Consider the following 16,431-nt stretch of genomic DNA (forward strand, 5'->3'; position numbering starts at 1 on the left):
TAGAACGCTTTCGATACCTTGTAGAGTCCATGCCCTGACAAATTGAGGCAGTTCTGAGGGCAAAAGTGGGGGTACAACTCAATATTAGGAAAGCGTTCCTAATATTTGGTATACTCTGTGTAAATTTATCCTCAAAGTAGTCCCCTGCTAAAACCCCAGACTAGTAATGGTACTGTGCTGTATGTGGTAGTTGGACCAATGACAGGACCATGGTCCATTACTGCCCTCTAGTGGAGCAGATTGACACTACAACCAAAAGCTGAGCTGAGTGAAAAGCTGCCCAATGCATGAAAAGCTGCCCACTGCGTGATGTGGAGAGGTCAAACCCAGGGGCAGCAGACACGCTCTATTGCTCAGCAGTAGCTGCCTTGTCCCCAGCTCCAGCCTACTTTCACTGGCTGCAGGGAATGTCAGCCATTACACAAACATTCACACTGTGCTCATGTTCATCTGGAGCAGAATCAGCACTGCTAATCAACAGTGCACTGCAAATGTTTTCCTGTTCACCCTTAAGAGTACGTCATAGTAACGGATCATTGCAACAAACCGAGACGCCTGCTGTCACAACCATTCCACAGCAATAAAAAAATGGTGACAGGGAATTATTTTGGTGAAGGCAAACCTGTCAGCATAGCCTGGCAGGGTGAGTTTGCGCAGGCTACAGATAAATGACCTGATCCTTTCAACACTAAGCAATAGTTAAAACAAAGGAAACCACAACAAAGCTCCTGAATCAAGAGTGATATCCCTGTATGACGTTGATGGCAGAAATAACACTCAATCTTAGTGAAGGCAAATCCCTCTGTGTTATCCCAATGCATTGTGGCCTCACACACAGAGCTGTGTGTTCATTCATGCAAGCCAACTGATGTATGGCAATAATACTACCTATAAATCAAGGCTGATACAGAGGAGCGGTAAGAACAGTAAGGTATTGGGCACTAACCTGGCAGGCTGGCTGAGACTGTCTCCAGACCTGGGATCAGAGAGTCCACATACATCTCAGCCTTCGCTGCTGCTGAAAATGGAACAGGAGAGATAGTCAGATAAAGAAATGAATGAGAAGTAAATGAATGAGAAGGACAGAGGGAATAAAAAAAGCTCCAGCTCCAGATAAAGTATATGAGACTGATTTGAGTTCATAAACAACCAGAAGCATACATACAGGATACAGGAAGGGGAGAGACGGGAGAGACAGACATGCAGACAGACACACAGACAGAGACAGGCAGTCAGGCACACAGACAGAGACAGACAGACAGGCACACAGACAGAGACAGACAGACATGCAGTCAGGCACACAGACAGAGACAGACAGACAGGCACACAGACAGAGACAGACAGACATGCAGTCAGGCACACAGACAGAGACAGACAGACATGCAGTCAGGCAGACAGACAGACAGGCAGTCAGGCAGACAGACAGACAGAGACAGACAGACAGGCAGTCAGGCAGACAGACAGAGACAGACAGACAGACAGGCACACAGACAGAGATAGACAGACAGGCAGTCAGGAGAGCCTGATACCATTGCTGTTGCCCTCTCCAGAGCTGCTGAAGGGGTCAGCCAGGGGTAAAAGGTCAGGGAGCAGCAGCGAAGTCTCGGGGGACTTCAGTCCCTCAATCAGTTTCTCTGTGAGCCATCCAAACAGAGGGACGGAAAGAGGAGAGGAGAGGGAGGACCGGGTGGGAGAAAGGCATAGAAATAGAGAGGAAAGGAAGGGAGAATATGCATTTGCAAAGTAGGAATAGAGGGAGAAAAGGGGAGGCAAGGAAACAAGAGATGAAGGCTCATTTAGGTCCCACTGAGAACATGGTAATTAATTATTACATCAAGGTGAGCATTAGTTGGTAAAGGGTAACGCTCACAAGGGGTAGTAACTGTTAGTTCTTGGATTTGTCATTATTCTATTGGCTGAGTCATGTTTTGCCATGAGGCAGCCCTATCCCTCTTGCTTTCCTATTCAGCAGAGGGGCATAAAAAGATGAGGAAAATACTAAATCAATCCTAGTGTGATAGAGGTCACAGACCATGCTTGAGTAGAGGAGAGGTTTATTTCAGCTGGGCCCACTCTATTAATACCATTCATTTCAAACTGGTAGTGGAGCGAAACAGCATGCCTTCAAAGGGAGTGTGTACCCTGCTAGTCTTAAACCATCAACACATCCAATCAAACCAAGACATGGAGACAAAGACAAACCCCTAGCAGCTAGTGTCAGTATTTCATCTGTATTTGGTCATTAGTTGACAGATTCATTTCAATATGGCAGACAAGCATCGCCAAATAGTCTCAAAGAGCAAAATGTCAGCCTATACAAAAACATACCAGGGGTTAGCTACCATAACACCATTCCACAGACTAGGCCTACATCACTGACTGTCCTTACATGACTATTCTCCACTTTCATCACTGAACAAGTGTTGGATCACCCAGCACTACCTGACTGATGGTATCCTTGTTAAGTCAGCTTTATGGGTGTGCCAGGTCTGTGTCACAGACAAAGCAGGAGGACTGCCTTCAGGATATGTGCCTCTCCAGCAGGTTAGTACATCCAAACAGACTGAGTGCAAACCAGGTGCATGCGCGTGAGAGTATCTTCTGGGTCAAAACCTCCTCTCCATACATACTTACAGGTGACTGGCTGCTATGGGGGGACCGGGGCGCAGAGGACCTTGGGGGGGTGTGGGCTCAGAATATGACACAGCACAGCTGCCCATTTGCCCCCTTCACTAAGGGATAAAGGTCATAGGTCGTAGGTCAATGCTAACAAACTGCTATGACACAAAGGCTGTGTATTCCAGAGCCATATCTAGATGTATGGCTCTGGTGTACTCCTCTTTTGGCACCATATGACAGCAGCATGCACTGATCTGTGAGGAAACTGGTTCTCTTTCCAATCCCATTTAAGAATTACATATTATGAGAATTGAATAACTAGACTAGATAGTATGACCATCCCTTCTGAAATATGCTGTGGCGTAACAGGCTTGGTGGGCTTTACATCTGGCCTGTGGCTATGTGAACTTCTGCAGACACTGTGCAGTGCTCTCCCAACAGCAGTGATGCAGCTCCTGTTGTGGACTGTACCTGTGCTGTGCTGCAAGTAAATCCTCAGTGTTCTCTATCTCTCAGTGCCTGTGTAGAAGACTGTATGTGAGTGAGGAGAGGACAGAGAAGATTAACCACACCCTGCTTATGTAACAGCCACATGCAGCCTTTTATCTCCTTAGCTCAGTCTCAGTCCCCACTGACTGTTCGACTGTCACTGCAGCCACTCTGTGGGCCTTTGCACAGACCAGACTGAGCTAAAACAAACTGAGGACAGTGTATTGCTCCTGAGCCATTTGGAAAAGCAGTCAACTACCAACTGAAGGAAGAGCTCAGATGTGATGCTAAACTTTCCCACTTTTCACAGTGACAGAGGCATTCTAAAGCAGGCACCTCCAGAGGTAGGCTACAGTACAGCAATCCAATTAACAAAGTAGAATATGTCCTTCCGGTAAGCAGCCAACAGTGCAGTTAGAGGCACGGATCCACAAGTATTAGGCGATCCAGCTAAGGTCTCTATTCATAGGAGCTGAAAGGGAATCAATGAGTGCGTTTACTGTGCTAACAGTAGCTCAGCTGGAAGAGCACAGCGCTTGTAACGCCAAGGTAGTGGGTTCGATCCCTGGGACCACCCATACACAAAAAAAATTATGCACGCATGACTGTAAGTCGCTTTGGATAAAAGCGTCTGCTAAATGGCATATTATTTATATACTAACAGGACAGGGACAACAGGACTACAGAGCAAAGCCATGTCATCTCAGAGTCATTATATAAACAATGGATTTAAGGAACATGAGATATAGGACATACACTAGTATGTGGACATCCCTTGAAATTTGTGATTCAGCTATTTCAGTTGCTGACAGGTGTATAAAATCAAGCACACAACCATGCAATCTCCATATACAAACATTGGCAGCAGAATGGCCCGTACTGAAGAGCTCAGTGACTTTCAATGTGGCACCGTCATAGGATGCCACCTTTCCAACAAGTCAGTTCGTCAAATTTCTGCCCTGTTAGAGCTGCCCCGGTCAACTGTAAGTGCTGTTATTGTGAAGTGGAAACATCTCGGAGCAACAACGTCTCAGCCACGACGTGGTAGGCCACACAAGCTCAGAGAACGGGACCGACAAAAATTGTCTGCAACACTCGGTTGCAACTCTCACTACCAAGTTCCAAACGGCCTATGGAAGCAACGTCAGCACAATAACTGTTCATCGGGAGCTTCATGAAATGGGTTTCCATGGCCGAGCAGCTGCACATAAGCCTAAGATCACCATGCACAATACCAAGCGTCGGCTGGAGTGGTGTAAACTCGCCGCCATTGGTCTCTGGAGTGATTAATCACGCTTCACCATCTGGCAGTCCGACATACGAATCTGGGTTTGGCGGATGCCAGGAGAATGCTACCTGCCCGAATACATAGTGCCAACTGTAAAGTTTGGTGGAGGAGGAATAATGGTCTGGGGCTGTTTTTCATGGTTCGGGCTAGGCCCCTTAGTTCCTGTGAAGGGAAATCTTAATGCTACAGCATATAATGACATTCTAGACGATTCTGTGCTTCCAACTTTGTGGCAACAGTTTGGGGAAGGCCCTTTCCTGTTTCAGCATGACAATGCCCCTGTGCACAAAGCGAGGTCCATACAGAAATTGTTTGTCGACAGGCCTGCACAGAGCCCTGACCTCAACCCCATCGAACACCTTTGGGTTGAATTGGAACGCTGACTGCAAGCCAGGCCTAATCGCCCAACATCAGTGCCGACCTCACTAATGCTCTTGTGGCTGAATGGAAGCAAGTCCCCGCAGCAATGTTCCAACATCTAGTGGAAAGCCTTTCCAGAAGAGTGGAGGCTGTTATAGTAGCAAAGGGGGGACCAACTCCATATTAATGGCCATTATTATAATGGCTAGAAGGGCATTACAATTATATATATGGGACAGTTGGATGTCTCTGGGACTGATATACGCAACATCTAATCATGACACAATATAAAAGCACTGCACATGTAGACCGTAGTTGGTACAAAGTTACAGAAGCTAAACCAACAACTACACAAACCAATATTGGATACATTGTAAACGAGGAAAAAGGGAGGAAATATTTGTCTTAAAGAAAGATTTACAGAGAAGAAGCCAACACCTAAAAACACATGAGGACAACACATATGTAGAAATGAGGGAGGGATAATAACGTATTCATGACACAAGGAGAGAGGAGGGCTGGTGAACACATGGACAGCCTTACCTGGGAAAGCCTTGCCTGTGGCACAAGCAGCAGAGACAGGCTGCAGCCCTGGAATGAGGTTCTCTGTGGAGAGGCTGGCCCTCTCCCCTGTTGTAGCTGTCATAAAGACATACACAATTAGAAAACATCACCTCTGTTCATTTACCCATCTACCAACTATCCATTGCACTTGTAGACGCATATACACCGACTGGACATTGTGGTCTTACTCTCGACCAGCTTGGCAAAGTCCTTGTTGAGTAGCTCCTCGGCAGTGAGCTTGGAGAAGTTGTCATCACCAAATGGGTTCCAGCTGCCAGTGGGTGCATAGGGAGCTGTCTGGGCACCGCCCTCACCTGGCTGGTACACACTCTGCTGGGAGGAGCAGGGGGAGCCAGAGGGGGTGGTGCTGGCTGACCTACAACAAACATATGGAAACACAACGGTTACAGTGGAAATCATCCATCTCATTTATCTTATGTACAAACGAGTCTGTGCCAAATATAGAGCATGTAAGCAAATATGGGTGATTAAAAAGTCTATTGAGTTCATTGTAGATTGAATAGACGGTTTATTGCTGTGTTAAACTGGGCTATAAAGGGGGTGTTTATATGGTTCTCTGTTGTATATTTATTGGCCTGCATCTCTCTCTCTCTGTGTTATTGGAATAATTGGACAGTTGATTATTAGTTCATTGAGATGAGTTAATTCAGCTCACTTGGACTTGTTGAGGCTGGCCTCGGCTGCAGCTGCCTGCAGTAGCTGGGTGGACCTGCTGACTGGGACCCCAAACACAGCACTGTGGGTGACGTCGCTCAGGATGCGCCTGTGGCCACCCCGGGGGGCCATCTTTGGGGAGGAGGGGGGCGTCAGGGAGCCAACCTTGTGGAGCCCACGGCCAGAGGCCAGAGGCTGGGGAGGAAAGAGAGAGAGTTATATCACAATGAATATGAAAATCAGGGAGAGAAGGAAGAAAATTACAGGTTGATACAAGTTGATTAGCCATTCTCTAAGAGGATATTATTTTCATTGCATCCCAAAATACAGAACGATTGCAAAACCACATTGAAACACATTCTACTGGTTAGTGGAAAGACATGGTTGATTAATGGCAAAGCACCAATGGATGGTCTTGAGGATTATCAGTTATTGATTCAAATGTTTTTGTTGAGAGATTGGATTTAGAAGATTTAGAAGAATAAATAACAAAACACACAAATTAAAAAAGAGACAACTGAGTGGTGACAGGTTCCAGGGACAGAGATGTTTCATGACAACCTTAGACACTATAACCATAGTGAAAGGAAAAGCAGCCAGACAGCTTCTAAATCTAATCTTTTTGGTTTGATATCTTTGAACACTATGCAAAGCATGAAATATCTGACTTTGATGTTTGAAAGAATTACTAAAAAGATTCAAAGATGACCTTCTTTACATTGTTTGTATGCACCTTATTACAGCATTCATGTTTACTTTTGCTTCATTCAGTCCTCACAACAGGATACAAGACCAATCCAAGAGCAAGTATTTCTACATCATTGTTAACACAGATCAATAAAACATGCAGTTATTTCAAAGGGAACTAATCCAATTCAAATGTAGAATGCATACAAAGTCAGTGTTCGGTGATTAGCTAGATTCGAAGGCCCCAGACAGAAGGAGAGGGCCCGTTAGCCCCCCTGTCCCAAAGCACAGCATGCTGCCGGAGGGGAGGGCGGTTACCATGGGCTCAGAGTCACAGTCAGAGTCGGAATCAGGTGCAGGCTGAGATGGAGGGGGAGCTGCTGTTTGGGGGTAGGGGAGCACAGGGCCGGTTGGTGGCTGCAGAGGAGCAACTGGAGCCGCAGGATTAGCTTTGGGCTGCACAGCCACAGAGCCCTGGGGGGGCAGCATGGGAGGCTGCTGCTGCTGCCGTTTGTAGAGGGTCTGCACCAGCTGATGCTGCTTAGGGATAGGATGGTGGGAAAAACACAACCAGTGTTCAGGAAAACCTCTCCCTACTGTCTCATTTGGCCCAGTCTGGGATTCGTTATTGCTCTGAGAAGTGCAAACCAGTTCCCCACATGTAAATACCCTTCTGAGACCTGTGTTGTTCATGAAACTTGACATGTGGTGAACTGGTTTAACACATCAGAGGGGAGTTTCTGCAAAGTCAATAAAGTTATTCCGTTTGATTCAATTGAATCCAAAACCACAAGGTCCTGCTAAAAGTGCACTCTGCATAGAAACAAAAGTTGGAAGACAATAAATGGATACAAAACAAACAATGGCATCCTTACATACACAGCACGAGCATACAGTGGACCATGTTTATGACCAAGGAGTCTCCTACTAATACTATTGAGAGACAAAGTAAATGGAATATTGCAGTGAAATTACTTGATATTATTGGCAAATGGCAACAAGATTATCAACATAAGGTAATAAATAGTGCCTTTAGTAGACTAATATGAAATACTGTATGCCCACCTGGTTGACTTGCTGCTGTGGGCTGAAAAAGTCTGCCACCTGCTGCTTCATGAAGAGACCCTGCTGATGCTGGGGCGTGGCCATGGGTTGCGAAGAGGTGGTCTGAGACAGTGGGGGTGTGGCCTGTGCAGTAGGTGCCTGCTGAACTGATTGGACAGCAGCAGCAGGATGGGCAGCGCCTAAAACACCTATAATACAGTGAAGATGGTTGTCTTGTAACAGCCCTGCTAAACTACAGCCACTGGGTGACCAGGCATTGCCATCAGCCATTGAGGGAATGCTTCTTTTGAAATCAATGAAAGCTGCTTTACTGCCCGTGTCGCGCTCGCGTTGCGTCATGTCCAATGGCAGCGTCCAAGATCAAGAATCGCTGCGGTTCAATTCTATCTTGTGAATTGAAATAAAGTTGATTTTGGTTGTATATGGCCTTGACTATACACCACTGGTTATTTTACTAAGATTTACATTTACATTTTAGTCATTTAGCAGAGGCTCTTATCCAGATTTATGAAGTCAAGAAGCTACTAGCTAGCAGAAACTCATTATGACTATATTCACAATGTAAACAAAAGCAACTTGTGAAATTAAAGGATAATTTAGTACAACCCCTAGCAATAATTGAATGAGTACTTGCCAAAAACTGAACCAAAGCTATTGTACTTACGCATAATCAATAATTATGGTACAGTACAGGAAAATAGAATAAAGAGACTCTTCCTCTCTGCTCCTCTACGCTCTCAAAACATGGCACTGTGTGTAGTAAAAAAAAACAAACATGTGTAGTAGGTAAAACTTCACATTGACGCGACGCTGATGGCAAAACAAAGCAAAGCGTATAGTGGAGCTGAAGTGTAAGGGTGACTTGATAACAATTGACTGAAACAGACAAGCTTGAAGCTCCTATCCGTCTCTATTCAAGCATATGGACAGATAGACTATGAATGTCACCAAGGGCTCATTAATAGACTATTAAAGACTTGTCCGGCTGGACAAATTGAACCACTGGGATTACAAGGACATGTTATGTCAGCCAAAGATGTGGAACATTTCAATACGTCAAGCTCAATACAGGATGCCTATCTTGGTGAGTGTTTTGTTACAGGATAAGAGACTTTCACTATTAGCAGGCCTCAGCTCACCACATCATCAGATCCTTATGGTTCAAGCTTTGAGAAACAGAGGTGGTATAGAGGGTACTGTATTCGTACCTATGGGCTGGGGCCCTCCTGCAGCCACGTTGGGTCTCTTGCGTGGTGTGAGGGCCGGCTGGATGGGCAGGATGCCTATGGGCTGGGCCCCTCCAGCTTTGGGCCGTGAACGGGGTGCGATGGAGGTTTCCATTGTGGGTACGGGGTCTGTGAGCCTGGAAGGGGACAGGAAGGGCAGGTTTTCATTGCCGGAGCTTGACATCTCTAACTATAAAAAAGCCCAGATACTCATGCTCCTCACTCACCTGGCTTTGGATTGACTCTTTTTGGCCACAGCTTCGCTGGCTCTGATTGGTTCGGGGAGTTTTGTAGGAATAGGGGAGTTCTAAGAAGGTGAGAAGAGTACAGTACTATGCTTAGATATATTACCCAATTAAAATCAATTAGCTTCACTCAGATTTCTAGTATAAACGTTTTGTCACAGAGCGGGAACAAGAACCCTTTATCATTATAACTTCTGCATGACACATGATTGCAGCAATTTAATGATCAGTTACAGATTTCATGAACCGGCCTTGAATGTCCACTTTGATGCCGCTCTGGGAATGTGGTCTGAAATGTGCTGTGTCAGATGATTGAGTGCTGACATTGCTCCATCAATGCATAGCAAAGGGGCCTAGGGGATGGAGGGAAGCCATCTGGCAACAACCACAAAGCTCCCTGCTCCCCCATCTTCTGGCATTTTGCACTACACTTATGTTGCTTTCCAAAACGATTAGACTTAAATAAAACATCTTAATAAAATGTACAGTGCCTTACATATCATCTCTTACTTTCAATTATTTATTTACACCTGGCATTAGGAAAGAACAAGGTAACAAATCAGATAAAGTTAAAAGGTCCTCTACATTATGACCCTTTTAATTATTTGGTTGTAACTTTGTCTCAAGGGAGATTTTCTAGACCTGTTGTCATTTCTGAAGGTGAGGTGACTTACATGTACATTCTGGATGGGGCATTCCATCCTGGCCAGCCTGAAGGCGAAGTAGGACACTTGGTAGATATCTGGTCTCTTCTCAGGGTCAGGCTCCAGCATGTATCCTGATGAATGGAAAAAAATATATGGTTGGTAATGATATATTTCTCTCTTTGGACTAAAATACTTGGACTGTGAAAGAGAGAAAGGGCACAGAGGAGAAAAACAGAGCCAGAAAAGAAAGACAGAGCCTTGACTCTCTCACACAGATAAAAAAACAGACCAGTGAGTATAAGGTGATGGGGAGGATGGCTACTCACTGATGAGGCAGTGCATGTCCTGGGAGTAGCGGGAGTTGTCTGGAATAGTGAAGCTGCCGTCACAGATGGCCACCTGGCTCTCCCCAAATGGCAGGGTGAAGTAGCACAGCTTATACAGCAGGCAGCCCATAGCCTGCAGAGACACCGCACAGTGAACACCATCAACACCATTATCCCAGAAACCCTAGACCCACTCCAATTTGCATACCGCTCCAACAGATCCACAGATGATGCAATCTCTATTGCACTCCACACTGCCCTTTCCCACCTGGACAAGAGGAACACCTACGTGAGAATGCTATTCATTGACTATAGCTCAGCATTCAACACCATAGTGCCCTCAAAGCTCATCACTAAGCTAAGGATCCTGGGACTAAACACCTCCCTCTGCAACTGGATCCTGGACTTCCTGACGGGCCGCCCCCAGGTGGTAATGGTAGGTAACAACACATCTGCCACACTGATCCTCAACACGGGGGCCCCTCAGGGGTGCGTGCTCAGTCCCCTCCTGTACTCCCTGTTCACCCATGACTGCATGGCCAGGCACGACTCCAACACCATCATTAAGTTTGCCGACGACACAACAGTGGTAGGCCTGATCACCGACAACGATGAGACAGCCTATAGCGAGGAGGTCAGAGACCTGGCCGTGTGGTGCCAGGATAACAACCTCTCCCTCAACGTGACCAAGACAAAGGAGATGATTGTGGACTACAGGAAAAAAAAGAGGACTGAGCACGCCCCCATTCTCATCGACGGGGCTGTAGTGGAACAGGTTGAGAGCTTAAAGTTCCTTGGTGTCCACATCACCAACGAACTATCATGGTCCAAACACACCAAGACAGTCGTGAAGAGGGCACGACAAAGCCTATTCCCCCTCAGGAGACTGAAAAGATTTGGCATGGGTCCCCAGATCCTCAAAAAATTATACAGCTGCCCCATCGAGAGCATCCTGACTGGTTGCATCACCGCCTGGTATGGCAACTGCTTGGCCTCCGACCGCAAGGCACTACAGAGGGTAGTGCGTACGGCCCAGTACATCACTGGGGCCAAGCTTCCTGCCATCCAGGACCTCTATACCAGGCGGTGTCAGAGGAAGGCCCTCAAAATTGTCAAAGACTCCAGCCACCCTAGTCATAGACTGTTCTCTCTGCTACCGCAAGGCAAGCGGTACCGGAGTGCCAAGTCTAGGTCCAAAAGACTTCTCAACAGCTTCTACCCCCAAGCCATAAGACTCCTGAACAGCTAATCATGGCTACCCGGACTATTTGCACTGCCCCCCCACCCCATCTTTTTACGCTGCTGCTACTCTGTTAATTATTTATGCATAGTCACTTTAACTCTACCCACATGTACATATTACTTCAACTACCTCAACTAGCCGGTGCCCCCGCACATTGACTCTGCACCGGTACCCCCCTGTATACAGTGGGGAGAACAAGTATTTGATACACTGCCGATTTTGCAGGTTTTCCTACTTACAAAGCACTTACACTCAATCAAACAGACTCCAACCTCTCCACAATGGCCAAGACCAGAGAGCTGTGTAAGGACATCAGGGATAAAATTGTAGACCTGCACAAGGCTGGGATGGGCTACAGGACAATAGGCAAGCAGCTTGGTGAGAAGGCAACAACTGTTGGAGCAATTATTAGAAAATGGAAGAAGTTCAAGATGACGGTCAATCACCCTCGGTCTGGGGCTCCATGCAAGATCTCACCTCATGGGGCATCAATGATCATGAGGAAGGTGAGGGATCAGCCCAGAACTACACGGCAGGACCTGGTCAATGACCTGAAGAGAGCTGGGACCACAGTCTCAAAGAAAACCATTAGTAACACACTACGCCGTCATGGATTAAAATCCTGCAGCGCACGCAAGGTCCCCCTGCTCAAGCCAGCGCATGTCTAGGCCCGTCTGAAGTTTGCCAATGACCATCTGGATGATCCAGAGGAGGAATGGGAGAAGGTCATGTGGTCTGATGAGACAAAAATTGAGCTTTTTGGTCTAAACTCCACTCGCCGTGTTTGGAGGAAGAAGAAGGATGAGTACAACCCATGGAGGTGGAAACATCATTCTTTGGGGATGCTTTTCTGCAAAGGGGACAGGGCGACTGCACCGTATTGAGGGGAGGATGGATGGGGCCATGTATCGCAAGATCTTGGCCAACAACCTCCTTCCCTCAGTAAGAGCATTGAAGATGGGTCGTGGCTGGGTCTTCCAGCATGACAACGACCCGAAACACACAGCCAGGGCAACTAAGGAGTGGCTCCGTAAGAAGCATCTCAAGGTCCTGGAGTGGCCTAGCCAGTCTCCAGACCTGAACCCAATAGAACATCTTTGTAGGGAGCTGAAAGTCTGTATTGCCCAGCGACAGCCCCGAAACCTGAAGGATCTGGAGAAGGTCTGTATGGAGGAGTGGGCCAAAATCCCTGCTGCAGTGTGTGCAAACCTGGTCAAGACCTACAGGAAACGTATGATCTCTGTAATTGCAAACAAAGGTTTCTGTACCAAATATTAAGTTCTGCTTTTCTGATGTATCAAATACTTACAGTGGGGGAAAAAAGTATTTAGTCAGCCACCAATTGTGCAAGTTCTCCCACTTAAAAAGATGAGGCGCCTGTAATTTTCATCATAGGTACACGTCAACTATGACAGACAAAATGAGAAAAGAAAATCCAGAAAATCACATTGTAGGATTTTTTATGAATTTATTTGCAAATTATGGTGGAAAATAAGTATTTGGTCACCTACAAACAAGCAAGATTTCTGGCTCTCACAGACCTGTAACTTCTTCTTTAAGAGGCTCCTCTGTCCTCCACTCGTTACCTGTATTAATGGCACCTGTTTGAACTTGTTATCAGTATAAAAGACACCTGTCCACAACCTCAAACAGTCACACTCCAAACTCCACTATGGCCAAGACCAAAGAGCTGTCAAAGGACACCAGAAACAAAATTGTAGACCTGCACCAGGCTGGGAAGACTGAATCTGCAATAGGTAAGCAGCTTGGTTTGAAGAAATCAACTGTGGGAGCAATTATTAGGAAATGGAAGACATACAAGACCACTGATAATCTCCCTCGATCTGGGGCTCCACGCAAGATCTCACCCCGTGGGGTCAAAATGATCACAAGAACGGTGAGCAAAAATCCCAGAACCACACGGGGAGACCTAGTGAATGACCTGCAGAGAGCTGGGACCAAAGTAACAAAGCCTACCATCAGTAACACACTACCCCGCCAGGGACTCAAATCCTGCAGTGCAAGACGTGTCCCCCTGCTTAAGCCAGTACATGTCCAGGCCCGTCTGAAGTTTGCTAGAGTGCATTTGGATGATCCAGAAGAGGATTGGGAGAATGTCATATGGTCAGATGAAACCAAAATAGAACTTTTTGGTAAAAACTCAACTCGTCGTGTTTGGAGGACAAAGAATGCTGAGTTGCATCCAAAGAACACCATACCTACTGTGAAGCATGGGGGTGGAAACATCATGCTTTGGGGCTAGTTTTCTGCAAAGGGACCAGGATGACTGATCCGTGTAAAGGAAAGAATGAATGGGGCCATGTATCGTGAGATTTTGAGTGAAAACCTCCTTCCATCAGCAAGGGCATTGAAGATGAAACGTGGCTGGGTCTTTCAGCATGACAATGATCCCAAACACACCGCCCGGGCAACGAAGGAGTGGCTTCGTAAGAAGCATTTCAAGGTCCTGGAGTGGCCTAGCCAGTCTCCAGATCTCAACCCCATAGAAAATCTTTGGAGGGAGTTGAAAGTCTGTATTGCCCAGCGACAGCCCCAAAACATCACTGCTCTAGAGGAGATCTGCATGGAGGAATGGGCCAAAATACCAGCAACAGTGTGTGAAAACCTTGTGAAGACTTACAGAAAACGTTTGACCTGTGTCATTGCCAACAAAGGGTATATAACAAAGTATTGAGAAACTTTTGTTATTGACCAAATACTTATTTTCCACCATAATTTGCAAATAAATTCATTAAAAATCCTACAATGTGATTTTTTTGATATTTTTTTCTCAATTTGTCTATCATAGTTGACGTGTACCTATGATGAAAATTACAGGCGCCTCTCATCTTTTTAAGTGGGAGAACTTGCACAATTGGTGGCTGACTAAATACTTTTTCCCCCCACTGTATGTCATGCAATAAAATGCAAATTAATTACTTAAAAATCATACAATGTAATTTTCTGGATTTTTGTTTTAGATTCCGTCTCTCACAGTTGAAGTGTACCTATGATAAAAATTACAGACCTCTACATGCTTTGTAAGTAGGAAAACCTGCAAAATCGGCAGTGTATCAAATACTTGTTCTCCCCACTGTATATAGCCTCCCTACTGTTATTTTATTTTACTTCTGCTCTTTTTTTCTCAACACTTTTTTGTTGTTGTTTTATTTTACTTTATTTTATAAAAAATAAATGCACTGTTGGTTAAGGGCTGTAAGTAAGCATTTCACTGTAATGTCTGCACCTGTTGTATTCGGCGCATGTGGCCAATAAAATTTGATTTGATCATCAGCACACCTTGTATTAACTTGGCATCAAGCCAACAGAACTGTATAGTGTAGGGTGTTCACCCATAAAATGGTTATTTCGATCAAGGTTTATATAAATATGTCCATTCAATAGAGAATTGCATCTGAAAAACAAATTGTCCAAACCCTATGTCTCTATCACTTATGGTTCAAAAGATTTACTCTGAGAATATAGCATGTTTAGCAGTGGAGGCTCCTCAGAGGAGGAAGTGAAGGAACAACCTCCTCAGTGAATTTATTTTTTAAATTTTTTTAAGTGAAACATTTAAAAAAAGTTATCCTTTTTAGAAAATACTATACTACACTGAACAAAAATATAAATGCAACATGTAATGTGTTGGTCCCATGTTTCATGAGCTGAAATAAAATACCCTAGAAATGTTCCATACGCACAAAAAGCTTATTTCTCTCAAATGTTGTGCACAAATTTGTTTACATCCCTGTCAGTGAGCATTTCTCCTTTGCCAAGATAATCCATCCAACTGACCAGTGTGGCATATCAAGAAGCTTATTAAACAGCATGATCCTTACACAGGTGCCCCTTATAATAAAAGGCCACTCTAAAATGTGCAGTTTTGTCACACAACACAATGCCACATATGTCTCAAGTTGAGGGAGCGTGCAATTGGCATGCTGACTGCAGGAATGTCCACCAGAGCTGTTGCCAGAGAATTGAAGGTTAATTTCTCTACCATAAGCCGCCTCCAACGTCATTGTAGAGAATTTGGCAGTACGTATGGCGTCGTGTGGGCGATGGGTGTGTTGATATCAAGGTTGTGAACAGAGTGCCCCATGGTGGTGCTGGGGTTATGGTAAGGGAAGGCATAAGCTACAGACAACGAACACAATTCCATTGTGAGGCCCATTTTTTAAAGGTATCTGTGACCAAAAGATGCATATCTGTATTCCCAGTCATGTTAAATCCATAGATTAGGGCCTAATGAATTTATTTCATTTGACTGATTTCCTCATAGGAACTGTAACTCAGTAAAACCTTTGAAATTGTTGCATGTTGCTTTTATATTTTTGTTCAATATAAATATATTAACGTCACCAAAGAATTGATTAAAACACCATTTTGCCTCAGCAGCACTCTGTAGGGTAGCACCATGGTGTAGTCGGAGGACAGCTAGCTACTGTCTTCCTCTGGGTACATTGACGTCAATACAAAACCTAAGAGGCTCATGGTTCTCACCCCCTTCCAAAGACTTACACAGTAATTTTGACAACTTCCGGGGGACATCCTCCAACCTATCAGAGACCTTGCAGCATGAACTGACATGTTGTCCACCCAATCAAAGGATCAGAAAATGAATCTAGTACTGAAAGCATAAGCTACAGCTAGCTAGCTAGCTAGCACTGCAGTGCATAAAATGTGGTGAGTAGTTGACTCCAAGAGAAAAAGACAATGGTTGACCAGTTTAACAAATACATTTTCTTCCAGCGAGAGAGAGCTAGCTATATTTCGCAATATATATTTTTTCTCTTTCACTTAGCTTGTTTAGCCTACTCAAACACCCGACTCAAACAGAGAGGGATGCTATGTTAGCTAGCTGGCTATGGTTATCCAACACTGGAACTCTTCCAAGTCAAGGTCAGCTTTTGGTTTTATTAATTTATTGCCACCGGAGCCCGCCGGTGTAACTGCTAAACTGCTTGCTGCTGACTGTACACTGTACTGCATGA

The 16,431-nt window shown here is 45.2% G+C and overlaps 1 protein-coding gene across 1 annotated transcript in view; it reads right to left on the minus strand.

Annotated features, from left to right (window-relative positions):
* LOC311141604 (AP2-associated protein kinase 1-like) overlaps positions 1-16,431 on the minus strand; it is a 73,360-nt gene that overhangs the window by 16,689 nt on the left and 40,240 nt on the right. The window contains exons 7-16 of the mRNA XM_084176979.1: positions 10,192-10,324; positions 9,893-9,996; positions 9,201-9,280; positions 8,956-9,110; positions 7,748-7,935; positions 7,001-7,219; positions 5,997-6,190; positions 5,509-5,696; positions 5,300-5,395; positions 947-1,018 (exon numbers count right to left, since the gene is read on the minus strand). Of these exons, the coding sequence (XP_084033105.1) occupies positions 947-1,018; positions 5,300-5,395; positions 5,509-5,696; positions 5,997-6,190; positions 7,001-7,219; positions 7,748-7,935; positions 8,956-9,110; positions 9,201-9,280; positions 9,893-9,996; positions 10,192-10,324 (1,429 nt within the window). The remainder of the gene's footprint in view (positions 1-946; positions 1,019-5,299; positions 5,396-5,508; positions 5,697-5,996; positions 6,191-7,000; positions 7,220-7,747; positions 7,936-8,955; positions 9,111-9,200; positions 9,281-9,892; positions 9,997-10,191; positions 10,325-16,431) is intronic.

The sequence above is a fragment of the Coregonus lavaretus genome, assembly GCF_964263955.1.
Source record: "Coregonus lavaretus genome assembly, chromosome: 14".
In the NCBI taxonomy this organism is placed as follows: domain Eukaryota; kingdom Metazoa; phylum Chordata; class Actinopteri; order Salmoniformes; family Salmonidae; genus Coregonus; species Coregonus lavaretus.